Source organism: Erythrolamprus reginae, chromosome 3 (assembly GCF_031021105.1).
Source record: "Erythrolamprus reginae isolate rEryReg1 chromosome 3, rEryReg1.hap1, whole genome shotgun sequence".
NCBI classification, from domain to species: Eukaryota; Metazoa; Chordata; class Lepidosauria; order Squamata; family Dipsadidae; genus Erythrolamprus; species Erythrolamprus reginae.
Genome location: NC_091952.1, coordinates 1044009 through 1061313, shown reverse-complemented (window position 1 = coordinate 1061313; position 17305 = coordinate 1044009). Strand labels below are relative to the sequence as shown.

Genomic DNA, 17305 nt, shown 5'->3' with positions numbered 1-17305 from the left:
AATTGTGTTTTGCTTTTATTTATCTTTAAACCTGCTACCTTTCCATATTGTTCTATTGTCTGCATTAGTATTGGGACAGTTGTTATCGGTTCCTCAATTATAAACGTTAAGTCATCTGCAAAGGCTTGAGTTTTATAAGTTTCATCTCCTACAGTTAGACCTTTTATTTTGGGATCTGTTCTTATCTTGATTAATAAAGTCTCCAAAGCCATAATAAATAACAATGGTGATATAGGACAACCTTGACGAATTCCCTTATTTATCTCAAGTATTGGTAGTTGGTTATTATTCAGTATTATCTTCATTGTTTGTTTTGAATAGATAGTGTCTATTAAATTGACAAATTTTGAGCCAAATTTCATTTTATTTAATTGCATTTTTATAAATAACCAATTGACGTTGTCAAAGGCCTTTTGTTCTATCAGTCTAATTTTATGTTTAATTACGTTTATTTCTGTTTTTAAATCTCTATTCCTTATATGCTGTTGTGATAAAGATTCTAGTTGTTTTAATTCATTTATTAATTGTGCATATTTTAATTTATTTTCCTTATTATATTTAGCTGTATAAGATATCGTTAATCCTCTTATGTAAGCTTTAACTGTATCACATAAGTTTTGTGGAGTAGTGTCTGAGTTTTTATTAATTTCAAAAAATATTTTTAGTTCTTTTTCAATCCAATCCTTATATTTCTTATCTTTTAGAATGTTTCTATTCATCTGCCAGTTAATCTGTTTATTATTAGTTCTCATATAAACTACTACAGGATTGTGATCGGCCCATGTATTGACATCTATCTCGACCTCTTTTATTTGTTCTGCGATGGTTTTTGGAGCCCATATCATATCTATTCTTGTCCAAATTTTATGGGGGTTAGAGTAAAAAGTATATTGTCTCTTGTATGGATGTCTTTCCCTCCAAATATCATTTAATAATAATTCTACTTTCATTTTTTGAAAGGTACTAGGTAATAGATTCTTTCTTCTCTTTTTACTTTTGTTGTTTCCCCCCCCCCCCCCGAATGATCCAATTGTCTGTTTGCAATAGCATTAAAATCACCAATTATTAATATATTTTCAATAGCTAATTCTGTTATTATTTGATGTAATTTTTTGTAAAATGTCATTTGATCTTCATTAGGGGCATAGATCGAAACGATAACTAGAGGTCTAGGCTCGATGTCAACTTGTACAATCAAGATTCTGCCCTCATTATCCTTGAATATTTGTTTGGAATTTATAGAATTCTCAACATACATCACTACTCTCTTTTTTTGATCTGCTAATGCAGCATACATTTTTCCAATTTTGGGATTCAGTAATAATTTCTGATTGCTTTTGTTAATATGCACTTCTTGTAATATTGCGATTTGAGCGTTTTGGTTTCTGATTTTGGAAAAAATTTGTTTCCTTTTCCTTGGTTCATTAAGTCCATTAACATTTACGGAAAAGATTTTTAAATCTTTACTTATTGTCATTTAGTAGGTTTTTTGGTTTCTCGTTGAGGTTGAACTCTCCTAGCGCCTTGGTCCTGCTCAACTATTTGAGCGGTCGCCCCCATTGCTTGCTCCTGTTGTGTTGCTAATTTTTCCACTGGTTCCTGTTGTACTGGTTGTTGTTGTACAGTTTGTTGCTTTGCTGATTGGTCCAGTTGGCTTATACCACTATTTTCAAAAAAGTACATAGCTTGATCCAAATTTTCCAACTTATATCTTGTAGAACGCCAAGTCATTGATAGTCCTTGTGGAATGAGCCAATGGAAAGTTATGTTTTCTTTAATCAAAATTCTGGTAAGAAAATGGTAATCTCTTCTACTTTCTCTGACACTTCTTGGAACTTGTTTTAGTATTTTTATTTCAAGTCCTTTATGTTGCAATTTTGAATTTCTTGCCCAGTGCAGTATGTCATCTCGCAGAGTCTTTCTTGTAAACTTTATGTGAATCTCTCTTGGAAGATTGTGGCGACAAATGTAGCTGTTTGAAATTCTGAAAACTTCATCGATTTCTTTCAATATTTCTGTGGGATCCTCTTGGAGTATTCCTCCAATAGTTTCAGCCATAGTCATTTTTAAATCTTCATCTTTTTCTTCTATTATATTCTGAAATCGTAGCCCATACGAAGCTCGTTGCATCTCCAAATGAGTGATTGATTCATCATATCTTCTGTATCGTGCATCAGCTCTGCCTTCAAAATAGTCCATTCTTTTTTCAGTTTTGTCAGACTTTTCTTCAACTTTTTTAACACGGTCTTCACTTTCTTGTAGTGTTTGTTGCATCTCCTTTATCTGTGTCTTCATTTCTCCCATGTCAACTTTCAGTTCAGCCATCTCTATTTTAAATTCCGCCAACTCAGATTTTATGGCTTCTCTTTGTTGTGTTGCATCCTCTTTTATAGCCTCTCATTGTTGAGTTGCATCTTCTTGAGATTTGAACATAAAGTCCTTCATTGTATTTAAAGTTTCTTGTATTGTTGTGAAGTTGGACTGCATCGATTTTTCTTTGTCTTTCTCCTTAGTAGACATGGTTACAGATAACACCTGGTACGTCGGGGAGGGATGGGGCGACCCTTGTGGAGAAGAAGTTGCTGCTGCTGCTTGCTTTTAAACTGTTTTGACATAAGTTGAAGTGCTTGACATTTTCAAATTTAAGTTCACTATTTCAAATTTAGGATTACTGTTAATTTATGTGTAGTAAAAGGAAGAAAATTCCTATAAATTCCAAACCTGTTCAATTGACCTTATTACCAATTTCCCTTAAAATATAACAATATATTATTACTTAATAAGGACAACAATTATATCAATCAAGTTGCTAGCAGAATTCACAATGTGTTTTTTTTTAATTTAAATTAGCAAAGCCAAAGAAAACAAGTATAACACTTTTAAAAGAAGAAGAAAAAGGGAGAGGGTCTAATAGGAAAAGAAAATGGGAAAGTAACTATTTTAAAGAAAAAAGAAGAATAAAAGAAGAGGAATATGAAAAGAAAAGAAGAGAAAGAAAGAGAAAAAAAGAAGGAGTAACCAGATAGATAAAAAGGAGTGTTCTAAGAAGGAAAGAGAAAAGGGGGTATTTTAATTCCACTAAGGAAGAGCAGGAAACCAAGGTTTATTAACAACACATATGTTTTAAGTCAAATTTCTTTTAGAAACAACAATAAACACACAAAAAAAAATAGGAGGAAAAGAAAGTGATTAATCTGGAAAACAAGATATCAGTATTATATACTTATATTCTTCTTATGAGTCAAGTAGTCTTTGTTGATAGAGAAAAGTTATAAATCCAAATGTCAGGAAGTATGTTTCTATTTAGTTCCAATTTTCAGCTCAGAAGCAAAGTCAAATTAAAAGTTTTCTTTTATTTTAAAATGGAGTCAGTTAATATTTCCCAGTCCAAGACAGATGGAAGCAAATAGGTCTTAAGATGGAGTCAATTTATGCTTCACACTCCGAGGCAGATGCAAAGAAGATCTCCGCAAATAATCCAAAAACGATCAGCAGGTAATCCAAATGCAATAATCCAAAGGCAAATAATCCAAAAAAAAGGCTGAGTAAATTCTTTTAACTTTAGTATTTCAGTTCATTTATTTCCCATTTATTTTCAAATTAATGATTTATTTCATTTTATTGTTGTGGAAAAAAACGGCAGAGAAGAAAAAAAACCCAGCAAAAGTGTGTTCCTCCACTGTCAAAATTAGAGCCCAGAACACAGTACTTGTTGACGATTTAAAGTTTCCAGATTCCAATCATCATTGCAAAGTAACTTTTGACAAATCAAATCTTTTCTAAATTATTTCGTTAGTCCATCTTAAAAAAATTATTTTTTAAATTCCAAAATTAAGGTTCAAAGTGAAAGAAAAACGAAAGTGAGGAAAAAAATTAGATCCGGCTGTAGCTTGCGGTTGGATACAAATTGTCCAATAACTTTCACCTTCGCCTTGTAAAAAATAACTTTCACTTAAAACTTTTACTATGATCCAATCTTCTGTTTTTTCACATGAAACAATAAAATTTTACCTTGGATTTTCTCGTCTGTTGTATTCTTCTTCAATCAAGTAGGCTGTAATAGTTTCCACTTTCTTTAACTTTTCGTTGCTTCCCGCTAGGCTTGGAGAGAACGCTCTGGCCATATCCTCCTATGGAAGGAGGATCGGTTCTCCCTTCTCCGAAGCTGCGGGGCAAACCGCTGTCTCCGGAGCTTCGGCGATGGCTCCTCGGACAGAGGGGAGCCCCCTGTTCTAGGATCGGGCCATCCGGACCTGATCCGATTGCAAACAGTGACCTTCGGAGGGGTAGAAGGAGTCTCGGGGCAGAGCCCTGCCCGGGGAGACTCCGCTGCGGTCTCGATCCAGACTGGAAGTCACAACAGCACTTAGACTTATATCCCGCTTCCTGGTGCTTTCCCAGCCCTTTCTAAGTGGTTTGTAGAATGAGCCTCTTGCCCCCAACAATCTGGGTCCTCATTTGACCCACCTGGGAAGGAAGGGAGGGAGAGAGGGAGGAAGGAAGGAAGGGAAGGAATAGCAATAGCATATAGCCCTCTCTAAGCGGTTTCGAGAATCAGCCTCCTGCCCCCAACAATCTGGGGCACCATTTGACCCAGGACGGAAGGAAGGCTGAGTCAACTTTGAGCACTTGGTAAGATTTGAACTGCTGAAGTAGCCTGCAGTGCCTCATTCTAACCACAGTGCCACCTCGGCTCATCATGAGTAGTCATGAGCACCAATGATCTTCCCTAGCTTGGGTCATGGAACATTTGCAAGAAAACAACTGAGCATCAACTTCACACTACTACTACTACTACTACTACTACTACTACTACTACTACTACTGTTCTGGTTTCTGCAAGTACAAATAACTTTTATTAAACACATTATTTCATAAACAAAGAAACTCCATTTTATTCTTTTCTCTTCCGGCTACACACACATTTCATACTGGCGTATCTCTCCTGGCTCCGTTATCTCTCTTAATTGCATTCCTTACATTCCTTCTCCTGCTCTGCTAGACAAGATTTATTTCGTAAAAGCTAAAAAACAGCAGACGGACAGTTAATCACACAGAATACTTGGCTTACTTGGAGAGCGGCATAAAAAATCAACATACCCTTTTTCTTCACTAGTCCCCTGACGTGCCAATTACCTCACTCAATTATTTAACCCATTCATCTCCTTAATATCTTCTTCCAGACCTTTGCTCTATATGTTTCTGAATTCTTCTGAATTTAGGGTTTACCCAGCATGCCTCTAATTCTCCCTCACTAGATCCTGTAGCCCCATCCTGGCCTCCCACCTGTTCTACCACCTGTAACCCCAGGGCCCCCACTACTTCATAAACACTATCTGAATCTGAGTCCTCAATATCTTCATCATCCTCCAACTGATCAAGAGTATGTACAACAACAACTACTACTACTACTTCCTAGACCTGATGATGTTACCTACCATGTTTCCCTGGAAATAATGTCGTCTGTCTGTCCCTGCCTCTCTCTCTCCTTCTATCTATCTATCTATCTGTCTGTCTGTCTGTCTGTCTGTCTGTCTGTCTGTCTGTCTGTCTGTCTGTCTATCTATCTATCTATCTATCTATCTATCTATCTATTAGAGTTGACAGGGACCTTGCAGGTCATCAAGTCCAACCCCCTGCTTAAGCAGGAAACTCTACCTCTCTCCAGTCAAGTGACAGTCCAATCTCCTCTTGGAAATGTCCAAAGTTGGGGAGTTCACAACCGTTCCACTGGTTGATCACTCTGACCGTCAGGAAGTTCTCTCTCCTTGGTCAGCTTCCAACCGTTGCTCCTCGTCTGGCCTGAGCCTGTTTCTTCCCCAGCCTCCCCCCCCCCAGCCATTCGGCACTGCCTTTTCTCGTGGGCCCTTTTGCCAAACGGGCTCAGAAGTATAAAACTCCCTCCGCTCCTTCTCCTGAAAGGGCTGCTCCCAGACACATGGGCAGGCGGAGTGGAGGAGTGGAAGGGAAAGGGACGAATCCTCTGAAAGTCTCCCCTGCGTCCAAAAGGCCAGGGCGGGAGTACATGTGAGGCCATTCGGCGAAAGGGTCAGCGAGAAGAGGCAGCAAAGAATGGCCGGAGGAGGGAGGCTGGGGACAGAACAGGCTCGGAGAAGTGGAGGAGGTGAAACGACCCATTCCGGTCGGGTATGTCGTGGAATAGACTCATGTGGGATCAGCCCGCGTGAGCTGAAATGAGACTAACCACGGAGGCGATGGAAATGAGCTGCGAGGAGACCTTCTAAACGAAGTTATCTTTATTAGAAAAGTATAAAATTATAAAAATGCCTGGAGGAGGCATAAAGCATGTCTTCACATTGTAAAGACTAGAATAGAAGATGGACGAATTCACGAACTCAATTAAGGGAAATAAATTAATAGAATCAAAAAGAACATGGCAAAAATGGCACGAATGGGTTCAAAAGAGAACATAAAAGCAACATAATATGAAACAACAGTACAATTGAAACGACCTACAGTTACCGTGTATAATTAATGAACGTAATAGATTTTAGAATTTAAAAATATAAAATACAATGTATATAATGAAAGGAAACCGGTCAAAACTTACTGTCAGAATGTTAACTGAGAATATGTATAATCTGTAATTCAAAATAATATGTGATGGGAATGACATAAGAAAAATTAATAAAGAGATTTTTAAAAAAAAGAAAAGAAGAAGATGGTGGTCTGCCTTATCTTCCTGTGTAGAAAAGGAAGTGAGGAAAGTAGGGATACATCATAGAAAGGGAGGAGCTACAATAACAAACAAGAGTTAACTATTTAACTACTGGATGTTTCTAGATGTCTTTGGAGGCTGTCAACCCACAGCGTGACAGGGTACCCTGAGCCCACCAGTGTTTCCAGCTCATCCCTGTCTCTCTTTTTTTTGGGGGGGTATAAAATTTTCTTTATTTTTCTTCCAACATATAATAAAACAACATGAGCAGTAAAAAACACAGAATCAACGCTTAAAAATGCTACTAATGCTTTTACCATATACTTTTTATCCTCTTCTTTGCTAAGTTAATTAAAATTAACTACTCATGAGATATATTTCACCTACAAGTAACAATATTATTTCTTGCACCCAGCCCATCCCTGTCTCTGCGCCTGCTGCAGTCGAGGCTTTCCGGGGGCCCCCTCTGAAAGGACCCCACCAGGCTCAGGGCACCCAGGACCACAAAGCCCTCTTCCTCTTCCTCCTTCCCCCTTCTAGCTCTCAGAGTCTTCCTTAGTTGGGTCGTGAGCTCTCGTCCTGCCTTAGCCAAGAAAGCCAGGCACCACCAGGCAGCTGGGAGTTCTAGTCCTGCCTTAGACAGAATGTGATTGTTCGTTTATAAAAGACATATTTTTAAAAGTAATTATTCTATTAATTGGCTTAGGAATGTTTTATACGGTATCTTTTTATCGGAATGTTGTGAGCCGCCCCAAGTCCACGTTGAGGGGTGACATATAAGCCCAATCAATCAATCAATCAATCAATCAATCAATGTGGCGTTTGCCTTCCTTAGAAGTATTTGCATTGTTTTCAGTCTTGCCTTCCTTCTTCCTGATTTCTGGGGTGACAGACAATTTCCTCTTTTGAGTCACCCGCAGATTGATCAACCTTCCTCCCCACCTTCCGTAAAAATTATTGATAAAAATACTGTGGGAAAATAATGTTTGTCTTTGGGAGGGCACACTTCCTCCTCCTCCTTCTCCTCTTTCAAAGAGTAGGAGGCTTGGGGGGGGGGGTGTTTCTCCCTCCTTTGAACCACCAGGAACTTAAAAGTACGTGCAGTGTGTGATAGAGACCCAGAAGGTCTTACACCCTTTGCAAAGAGAGGTTTTTCCCTCCGATGGAGAAGATGCTCTTTTGGTCACCAAAGGGGCTAGTTCACAGACCTCGGGGCCTTCCCACAAGATGCTTTGATCTCTGGATTTAAGAATAGAATTCTTCATTGGCCAAGTGTGATTGGACACACAAGGAAATTGTCTTTGGTGCAGATGCTCTCAGTGGACATAAAAGAAAAAGAGACATTTGTCCACAATCATCAGGTACAACACGTAAGGATTGTCGCAAGAGTCCAATAAGCAATGAGGAAACAATAAATATTAATAAAAAATCTTAAGGATACAAGCAACAAGCGACGGTTATACAGTCATAAGTGGGAGGAAATGGGTGATGGGAAGGACGAGGGGAAAAACCTAGCAGTAGCGGTGCAGACATAGTAAATAGTTTGAGAGGGTTGAGGGAATTATTTCTTTGGCAGAGTTTAGTATTTTTGACTTGGGTGTTTCTGAATTCCTGCCTCACCTGGTCATTATAGCTGTGTTTATCATCTGTCCAGGGATCTTGCCCACTGGTAAGACTTTGCTAGGATTGGATTTTCTTTCTGAACAGACCCTTAAGAGACCGAAACTGTTGTACATATTAAATCCTCCTCTTTGTTATTTCTGCTGTGCAGCGGATTCCTGACGCTCGGTGCTAGACAGGACATGAATCCTGTCGCCTAGACAATGTCGTCTGGCGGGGCCCAGGGGAAGAGCCTTCTCTGTGGTGGCCCCTGCCCTCTGGAATCAGCTCCCTCCAGAGATTCGTACTGCCCCCACCCTATATGGGATTTTAGTAGTAATTTTTAATTAATTAGATTTGCTGTTATGTTGATTTTGTGCCCTGTGAGCCGCCCCGAGTCTTCGGAGAAGGGCGGCATACAAATCTAATAAATAATAATAATAATAGCTCTCTCCTCTTCCTCTTCCTCCTCCTCCTCCTCCTCCTCCTCTCCCCGTCCCCACAAACCCCATTCTCTTTTAGCACTGATTGTGTTCCCTAGTTGGGTCATAAAACATCTGCAAAGAAGCCCACCAAGGTCAAGAGCACCCAGGACCCCACAGCTCTCCTCCTCTTCCTTCTCCTCTTTCTCCACTCTGGAAATCCCTCTATAGTGTTATTTTGTAAGGTGTCTTTTGAGAAAACTGAACAGAAGTAGCTATTGAAATGGTCAGCGATCTCCTTATTCCCATCAATGCATGTATTATTCCCAGTACTAAGCTTTGTGATGCTGCAGCTTTTCTTCTTCCTATCACTAATATATCTGAAGAAGGTTTTATCCCCCTTCTTTACAGATTTGGCAATTTCTTCCTCTTTTGAGGCTTTAGCAGCATATATTATCTGTTTCGCCTCCTTCTTTCTCATTTTATACACCTCTCTATCAGCTATACTTCCAGACTCTTTATACCTCCTATAGGCAGCCTTTTTTTCATTGACTATAGCCCTTACATCATTGCTAAACCATAGCGGTTTCTTCTTCCTTTTACCTTTAGTTATTTGCCTTACATACAGTCAAGTGGCTTTTAAGATGGCCTTTTTTAATTCAGTCCACTGGGCGCTCGCTCCTGTCATTTTATCCCTGCCCTTTAATTCATTATTTAAATATTCCCCCATTTTATTGAAATTTGTTTTTCTGAAATCCAATACTTTGGTTGTAGTATAGGATTGCTCACAATCAGTTTTTACATCAAACCACAAACATAGGTGGTCGCTGCAACCAAAGTTTTCTCACACCTTGACCTCTGAAACCCGATTCCCATTTGTAAAAACTAAAACTACAAGCCTTACTTGTACAGCTTACAAATACATAAACTATAATCGAACACAGCTCTTACTACAGCAGTCACAATGAATCAGCAGTACCAAACAGAGAGATAACAGAGACAGACAGAGAGAATCACGCCCCTGGCTCCCTCTTGTGGCCTTCTGCAACACTAACTCTTAAAACTATAGTGCTTCAATATATACAAGCATTCATTGTTGGCTTATTTATATATTACCAAACCCAACCTGTTATGTACATAGCACTAACAGTTTTGTTTCTGTCCTAGCAATCATAGAGTTCAGGAATCCCGTTGTGCCCTTGCTTGGTGACTGGACCTCAGCTTGAGCAAGATTCGGATTCCGTTCCTTGTACTCATGAGGTCCATGACTGTGCTCCTCCTCCAGGCTTCCCTGGTGCTCTGGGCCAACCTCTGCATGACCTCTGGAGACCTTGGTGAGTGAATTATCAACCCAAGGGGGAAACGGAAAGGCTGGGGGGATTCCTCCTCCTTCCCTCCTTTCTTTTCTCAGATTTCGAACCCAGGGCTCCCTTGTTCTCCTTGCCATCTCCGCCTTCCTGTTTTCTGTGCCCAGGAATCTGCATCCTCCCTCCAGACAGAGGCCTCTGCTACACCATGCGAAAACGGTGGTACTTTGACTACGAGAGGAAGGAATGCCTGCCCTTCTCCTGGTCCGGATGCGGAGGGAACGAGAACAATTTCAAAGATAGGCTTGAATGCCAGGAAGCCTGCCTACGCTACGGTTAGGTACAGGGAAGGCTGACCCCACCTCGGCTGGGCTGAGCAGAGGCCGTGGGGGGTCAGGCTCTCTCGGACCACCTCGGCTACTTTAAGGCATTTGCTGGTACAAGATGAACTTTTCCCAGTCAGATAAGTCAGCACAACGAGATATCACTGAGTGGCTTTGAGAAGGGCAGCATAGAAGTCAAATCAATCAAACAACAAATAAATAAATAAATAAAATCACAGATCATTTTATTACAGCATCCACACAATAACTCATGGCTATGATGTCATTGTTCTGCAGCGTAATTTTTCCCATTGTGCAGGTAAAAAGTGGTTGAATAGTCCCTGGCTCTACATGTTGCTTCTACATGCTGTCTTACTTAGTGAACGCCGAACCAGAGCACAATTTTTTTAAAAAAATCAGATTTGGGTTCGGTGTGCCGAAGACTGCAAAATTCGGTACGGACCCATATTATGCAGGTTCGGTTCGCCCAACACTATTAATAACCGCTAGTGTCTTTTTGGCAATGTTGTGACAGGGGGCTCTGGGACTTAGGTCGTTGGATATGAGTCCTCCAAGCTCTTTGACAGAGTGAGGGTCATCTATGAGTTCAATTTCTCCAAGTTTATATTTAGTATTCAATGTGCAATTCTCGTGTGAAGATCCCCACACCAGGGACCCTGACCCCCACCTCCCTTGAAAGGACCCTTCCAGGTCATAACTGGGGGGGGAGGTAGCAGATGGGGCCTTGGCTTGGTGAGCCTGGCAGGGAAGGATACTGCAAAATCCCCATTTCCCCCTGATCCACTGGGACTCGGGAGGCAGAGAGTAGATGGGGCCAAACGATCAGCCATAATTTTTTCTACTACACTGTGGGTGTGGCTTATTTTGTGGGAGTGGCTTAATGGTCATGTGAATGGGTAGGAGTGGCTTGCCAGCCATGTGACCAGGTGGGAGTGGCTTGAGCGATCATCATCGTTGATGTAAACTGTTAAGTCCTCTACTTACAACCTCACCAGTGTCACTCGCTGGGGTGACCATTTGCTTCGCATTTCCCGCGCTCTCCTTCCTGGCCTCAGGCTGGACAGCTGGGCGAACGGGTGCTGCCAGAAGCATCAATGCTGCCAGCGCCGCGTCCACCCAGGCCTTCTGCTTGCACCTCAGGCGGGAGGGGGCCGTGGGAGGCTGGAGGGGAGCCGGGCAAGAGAGAGGGAAGCTCGTCGGAGGCCAGGAAGGAGGAAAGAGGAGAAAAGCAAGGAGCGCAGCAGCAGCAGCAGGAGGAAAAAGGGGACCTGAGATGAGACCGGTCATCCAGGAAGTGACAGCTGCTGATCAGCTAGAGATGCGCACGCATCTTTATTTCCGCCAGTGGAAATGCATTCCACCCCATCCTGCCTGGTGCCCCCCCTCCCCCCGGGGCCAGGCCAGTCAGAGGTGGGATTTACTCATCCTCTGAACTGCTCCCAATTTCCGCCTCCAGTTCTCCAGAGCTGGCCAGGACCTGCTGAAACCCACCTCTGGTCTGTAGCCTTTCACGGCTCTGCTGGAGTCCCTGGGTTGAAGGAATTCAGCCAAGCCTGGAGGGACATTGCCTAAGACCTCCAGCATGATAAGGACTAGATCCCTGAATTCGTGACCTTTGCCAAGGGGCTTTCCTGCCCACCTCAAAACATGAGTCAGGCAAGGAAAAGGCATTCAAGGCAGAGGGGGGGGCTGCTAAGGTGGAACGTTGACGTGTCTTCGCCCCCGGGGCGCCCCAGCGTGTCCGCCCGCGATTTCGCTCCCTGCCCAGGTGCCGTGGCAGAATTGTGCTGGACTCCGCCAGCACTCAGAGTACGTCACCGTTCCCCCTCAGCAGCCCCCCTCTGGTTTAAGGAGTTGGGGAGGGGTCTATTTAGAGCCCACTTTTGTCCCAGGTGAGACAGCAGTGATCCAACCATCAAAGGCTGAGTACCCCTGAGGCTGGAACAATAGGAAACGTTGATTCCAGACAACATTCCACATTTCCCCACCTCGGCTCTTTCTTCCTCAGGCAGCTTCCTCTCTTAAAACCTGCATTCAACACAGGCTCTAATCGTTTAGTGCTAAAGAGACAAGTTCTTCCAATCCAAACATGCTTTTGCCACAAAGGGAGGGGGGGACATGTTTTGTTGAACTTATAACACAAGCCTAAACTTAAATGGAGATTGACACACACACACACGGGGAAAAAGTGCCAACGTCATTTTTTTAAATGCTAACAATGAAATGGAACTGGGCCTGGCTGGTTTAACGAAAAGAAGGACCAGGGGAGACAGGAGAGCAGCCTTCCAGTATCTCAGCCACAAAGAAGATTTAGGAGTTAGGCTTTTTTCCAAAGCAACTGAAGGTGGAACAAGAAGCAATGGGTGGAAACTAAACAAGGAGAGAAGCAACTTAGAACTAAGGAGAAATTTCCTGACAGTGAGAACAATTGATCCGTGGAACAGCTTGCCTCCAGAAGTTGTAAATGCTCTGACGCTGGAAATGTTTAAGCAGATGTTGGATAACCATCTGCCTGAAGTGATGTAGGGTTTCCTGCCTAAGCAGGGGGTTGGGCTAGAAGACCTCCAAGGCCCCTTCCAGCTCTGTTGTTGTTGTTGTTGTTGTTGTTGTTGTTGTTGTTGTTATTATTAAGTCTAGAGTGCGAGGTAAGATCACAGGGTGGTGGCCCCTCCTTGGCTGTAGACCTTTAAAGAGAGCTGTTGGAGACGTCCTTTTGTTGCTTACTCTGGAAGGGGCAGGAAACACCCCCCTCCCCCTGCCCACCTTCAGAGCCCACTCCTCCTTTTTATTTGTTTTTCCACATCCCCCTCCTACTGCATTCAACACAAAATCCAATGGAAAGGCTGCAGGTTGGCTGAGAATTCCCTCCCTCCCTTCTTTCCATCTCTTTCTCTCTTTATTCTCTTTCTTTCCTTCCTCCTTATTCCTTCACACTCTTTTATATTGTCCTTCCTTCTTTCCTTCTTTCCTTCTTCCTTTCTTCCCTCTATTCCATCACTCTCTCTTTCACATTTTACTTCCCTCCATCCACCTTATATTTTTTTACTTTCTTTCTTTCTTTTTCCTTTCTTTCTCTCTCTCTCTCTTTCTTTCTCCTCTCTTTCTTTCTTTTTCCTTTCTCTCTCTCTCTCTCTTTCTTTCCTTCCTCCTCTTCTTCTTTTCTTTCTGTGAGTGGCCTTCATTTTCTCCTGCCCACATCCAGGGAATCCACTGCCCGCTGCTGCCTTTGAAAAGAAAACGGGGAGAGGCCGCAGATGGAGCATGGCCCCACCATCTCGCAGAGGGACCAGGAGACGTTGGGGAAATGTCCCTCGGTGGCTTCCAGAAAGTCCCGACCTTGCAGGGCAGGAAGTCTCCGTGGGGTGGGAGGGCAGCCAGGCACAAGGGGGAGGATCCTTCGGGGCAAGAGGCGGCGGGGTCTGTGGTCAAAGCCCACCAGCCACTTCCTTCACGCTGGAAGACCTTATAGGAGTTGGAAGGGGCCTTGGAGGTCTTCTAGTCCAACCCCTGCTTAGGCAGGAAGCCCCACACTCCTTGGTAGGTAAGGAAGGTCCATAGGTAAGAAAGGGAGGACAAACCAAGGGAAACATTTCTTCACCCATTTAGATTTATATACCACTTCACAATGCCCTGGGCAGCCCCCACCTGGAAGCGGCCCCTGAGACCGCCAGGGGCTCATCTGTCATGCTAGATGACCACCCTTCTGACCAACCACCTGCAGCGATGCCTCTGTCAAGCCAGTGCAGGAGTTGGTGACAGACCAATGGCCGGCCGCACTGTCTCTAGAAGGCCCTGAGGTTGATGGGAACTTGGGTGATTTCCAGGAGGGAGCAGGTGCAGAGACAAAGCCTCCTTTCTTTGAGGGGCTCAAGGCCATCCTAGGCCCACGCACCTGGGCGGAAGCAGAAGGAGGACTGGCCACGCTGGCTCAACCTGAGTGGGCAACGTGACAGGTGTGTGGGTGAGGTAGGCAAGGGAGGTGAACTTTCACCTGGGTGGGAAGCTCGGACCCATCTTTCCCAGTGTGGGTGCTGTTGTGCTTGGCTCTGGGCCAGCTCCTGCCCCAAGGACGGTGGGGGTTGAGGTGGGAGAACCCTCCCAGTGTCAGAGGCCGGTTTTACTGCCGACTGCTTCCGATAGTGACAGTGAAGTGGGATCCGCAGAGGAGGGAATTGCAGGCAGCCCATCAGACAGTCGCTCCGCGAGTGATTCATCATCATTATCATCACTGGATTCAGAAGGGGAGACACTCATAGATGTGCGCAGGCGCAGGGCAATAAGGGAGGTCACCTGTGGCTGGGGGTCATGAGGCTAATGGGGCTGCTGAACAGAAACTGGCACCAGTGGCAGGGAGACACCCCCCCTTTAAGGGTCCCCCGCAGCCCTGCCAGCCAATGGCAGGAAGCAATCATGGTTGGAAGAGTTAGCAGGGAACCAGGCTGCTAAGGGACAGGGTGGCGGGGCACCATCACGGTTGGCCCCAGCCAGAGCAGAGAACAACAGGGCAAGGTTGACCCCAGCCAGAGCAGAGAAGCACCAAGAGTTGGACACAACGGAATGGGTATCATGGTCAACATCTCGACTGTGCACATCAGAGACGAATCCTGCTGAGGCCCATTCTGAGACCCTGAGAGGGGATCACGACCCCCCTCCCAATAACGTCAGTCCGGGGACACTTTCCCATCGCCCCCCTCAACAGCTCCTCCTCTCTGCTCAGCTGTCTCTTTTTTTTTTGATATATTTTATTAATTTTTTCAAAGTAACAAACACAACAAACAAAACATATAACACTTAATGGAGCTACAGTCGCTCCGCTCAAGATAGAAGTCTTCATGTAAAAATAAAAAGTTTATCTGTAAAATACATATTGTTATATAGAATAAAAGTATCAATCTTAATATGTAAATCTAAATCTATATCAAAATTGATGAAGGTATATATGAATACCTTCATATATATATGCTCAGCTGTCTCAAGGGAAGCGATGGCACGAGACGTTGAAAGCCTCCTCCGAGTCCCTCGAGATCGACACCCCCTCCTGGGCAGCCCCCACGCTGGCACATGCCGATCCACCAAGGCTGCCAGAAGAACATCCAGAGCAGAAGAGAAGCGAGTGTCCTCAAGGGCGCCCACACACACCTGCCCAACATGTGGCAGAACATTCCGTGCCCGTAGAGGCCTCGCCAGCCACTTCCGGTCACATCATGTACAGCCCACAACTGGCTAGGTGTCCAGGTCCTCTTTGAACAGGAGGCACGGACACGATGCACAGACATCCTGGCATGCAACCACGTCTTGTGACCCAGGAGCCATAAAGGAGCCTGGTCTCCAGGCCTGGCCATCTCAGAGCCCTGCCCGATTGCAAACCCCACCGGGTTGAGAAAGAGACCTTGGCCTCCTTCCATTGCCTCTTGTTCCTGCCCGGGACCTTCTCACTTCTTCAGAGCAGAACTTCAAGGTCCTTCCGTCCAGCCCAGCCTGTCATTCCTGCTGTTTGGGCACCATGAAGGCTGCGCAGGGCCTCCTCCTCCTCCTCCTCCTGGGTCTCCTGGCTGAGCTGCCCCCTTCGATGGCACAGGGAGGTAAGTGGGCACTGCCAGCCTCATGCAGAGAATCCTCCCAGCCCCACAGCGCCTCTTCGTCTTCCTGAGGGCTGGGAGCTCCCTCTGCTACATGCCCCATTGAGGGAGAGACGGCGGAGAGGTCGGCAGATTCAAGGGGAGGAGAGAAGGGTGGAGCAGGGGCTTCTACTCCATTCCCCCCTCCCCCAGTTCCTGGAGTGTCCTTGCAGGGCAGACTGGCAAGATCCAGGTAGCAACTGTGAGAGGGACCTTGGAGTCCTAGTGGACAACCATTGAGATAGGAGCCGGCCGTGTGCAGCAGCTGCCAAAAAAGCCAACACAGTTCTAGGCGGCATCAACCGAGGGATGGAATCAAGATCACGTGAGGTGTTAGTACCACTTTCTAAGGCCTTGGTAGGGCCACACTTGGAATACGGCATTCAGTTTTGCTCACCACGATGCAAACAGGATGGGGAGTCTCTAGAAAAAGTGCAGAGAAGAGCGACAAAGAGGACTAGGGGATTGGAGGCTGAAACATATGAAGAACGGTTGCAAGAACTGGGTAAATGTCCAGTTTAATGCAAAGAAGGACCGGGGGAGACAGGAGAGCAGCCTTCCAGTATCTCAGGGGTTGCCACAAAGAAGAAGGAGTCAGGCTATTCTCCAAAGCACCTGACGGTGGGACAAGAAGCAGTGGGTGGAAACTAAACCAGGAGAGAAGCAACTTGGAGCTAAGGAGAAACTTCCTGACAGTTACAAGTAATCCATCAAGCAGCTTGTCTCCCGAAGGTGTCAATGCAGTGGAGGGTCTGCTGCCTAACACTAGCAGTAGAAGCAGTCCAGGACCCCCCTCTTGATGACTTTCTCCTTGGGGTTTGTGCATTGGAGTCAGTTCCAGGGGAGGGTTAGGGGAGAGAGGGGAGGGGAGGGGAGGGAGGGGAAGAGAGCTTGTGGTTATAAGTCTTTCTTTCTTTTTCTTTCTTTCTTTCCTTCTTTCTTTTTCTTTCTTTTCTTTCTTTCCTTCTTTCTTTTTCTTTCTTTCTGTCTTCCTTCCATCTTCCTTTCATCTTTATTTCTTTCTTTTTCTGTCTTCCCTCCCTTTTTCTTTTTCTGTCTTCCTTTCTACCTACCATCTTCCTTTCTTTCCTTTCTTTCTTTCTGTCTGTCTTCCTATCTACCTACCATCCTAAAGAAAGAAAAGAAAGAAAAAAATCTTTCTTTCTTTTTTTTCTCCCTCCCTCCCTCCCTTCCTTTCTTCCTTCCTAACATCTTTCTTTCTTTCTTCCTTCTTACTTTCTTTCTTTCTTATTTTATGTCTCTCTTCCGTACTTCCATCTTTCATTTTTCTTTCTTACTTTGATCCTTTTTCTTTCTTTCTTCCCTCCCTCCTTTC

The 17305-nt window shown here is 44.3% G+C and overlaps 1 protein-coding gene across 1 annotated transcript; it reads left to right on the top strand.

The window, feature by feature from the left end:
- Positions 1-9912: 9912 nt before the first annotated feature.
- On the top strand, positions 9913-10577 carry SPINT4 (serine peptidase inhibitor, Kunitz type 4). Its single transcript, XM_070748725.1, has 2 exons — positions 9913-10034; positions 10175-10577. The coding sequence occupies exons 1-2, from the start codon at positions 9956-9958 to the stop codon at positions 10345-10347; spliced, it is 252 nt and encodes an 83-aa protein (XP_070604826.1). The 5' UTR covers positions 9913-9955; the 3' UTR covers positions 10348-10577.
- The last annotated feature ends 6728 nt before the right edge of the window (positions 10578-17305 follow it).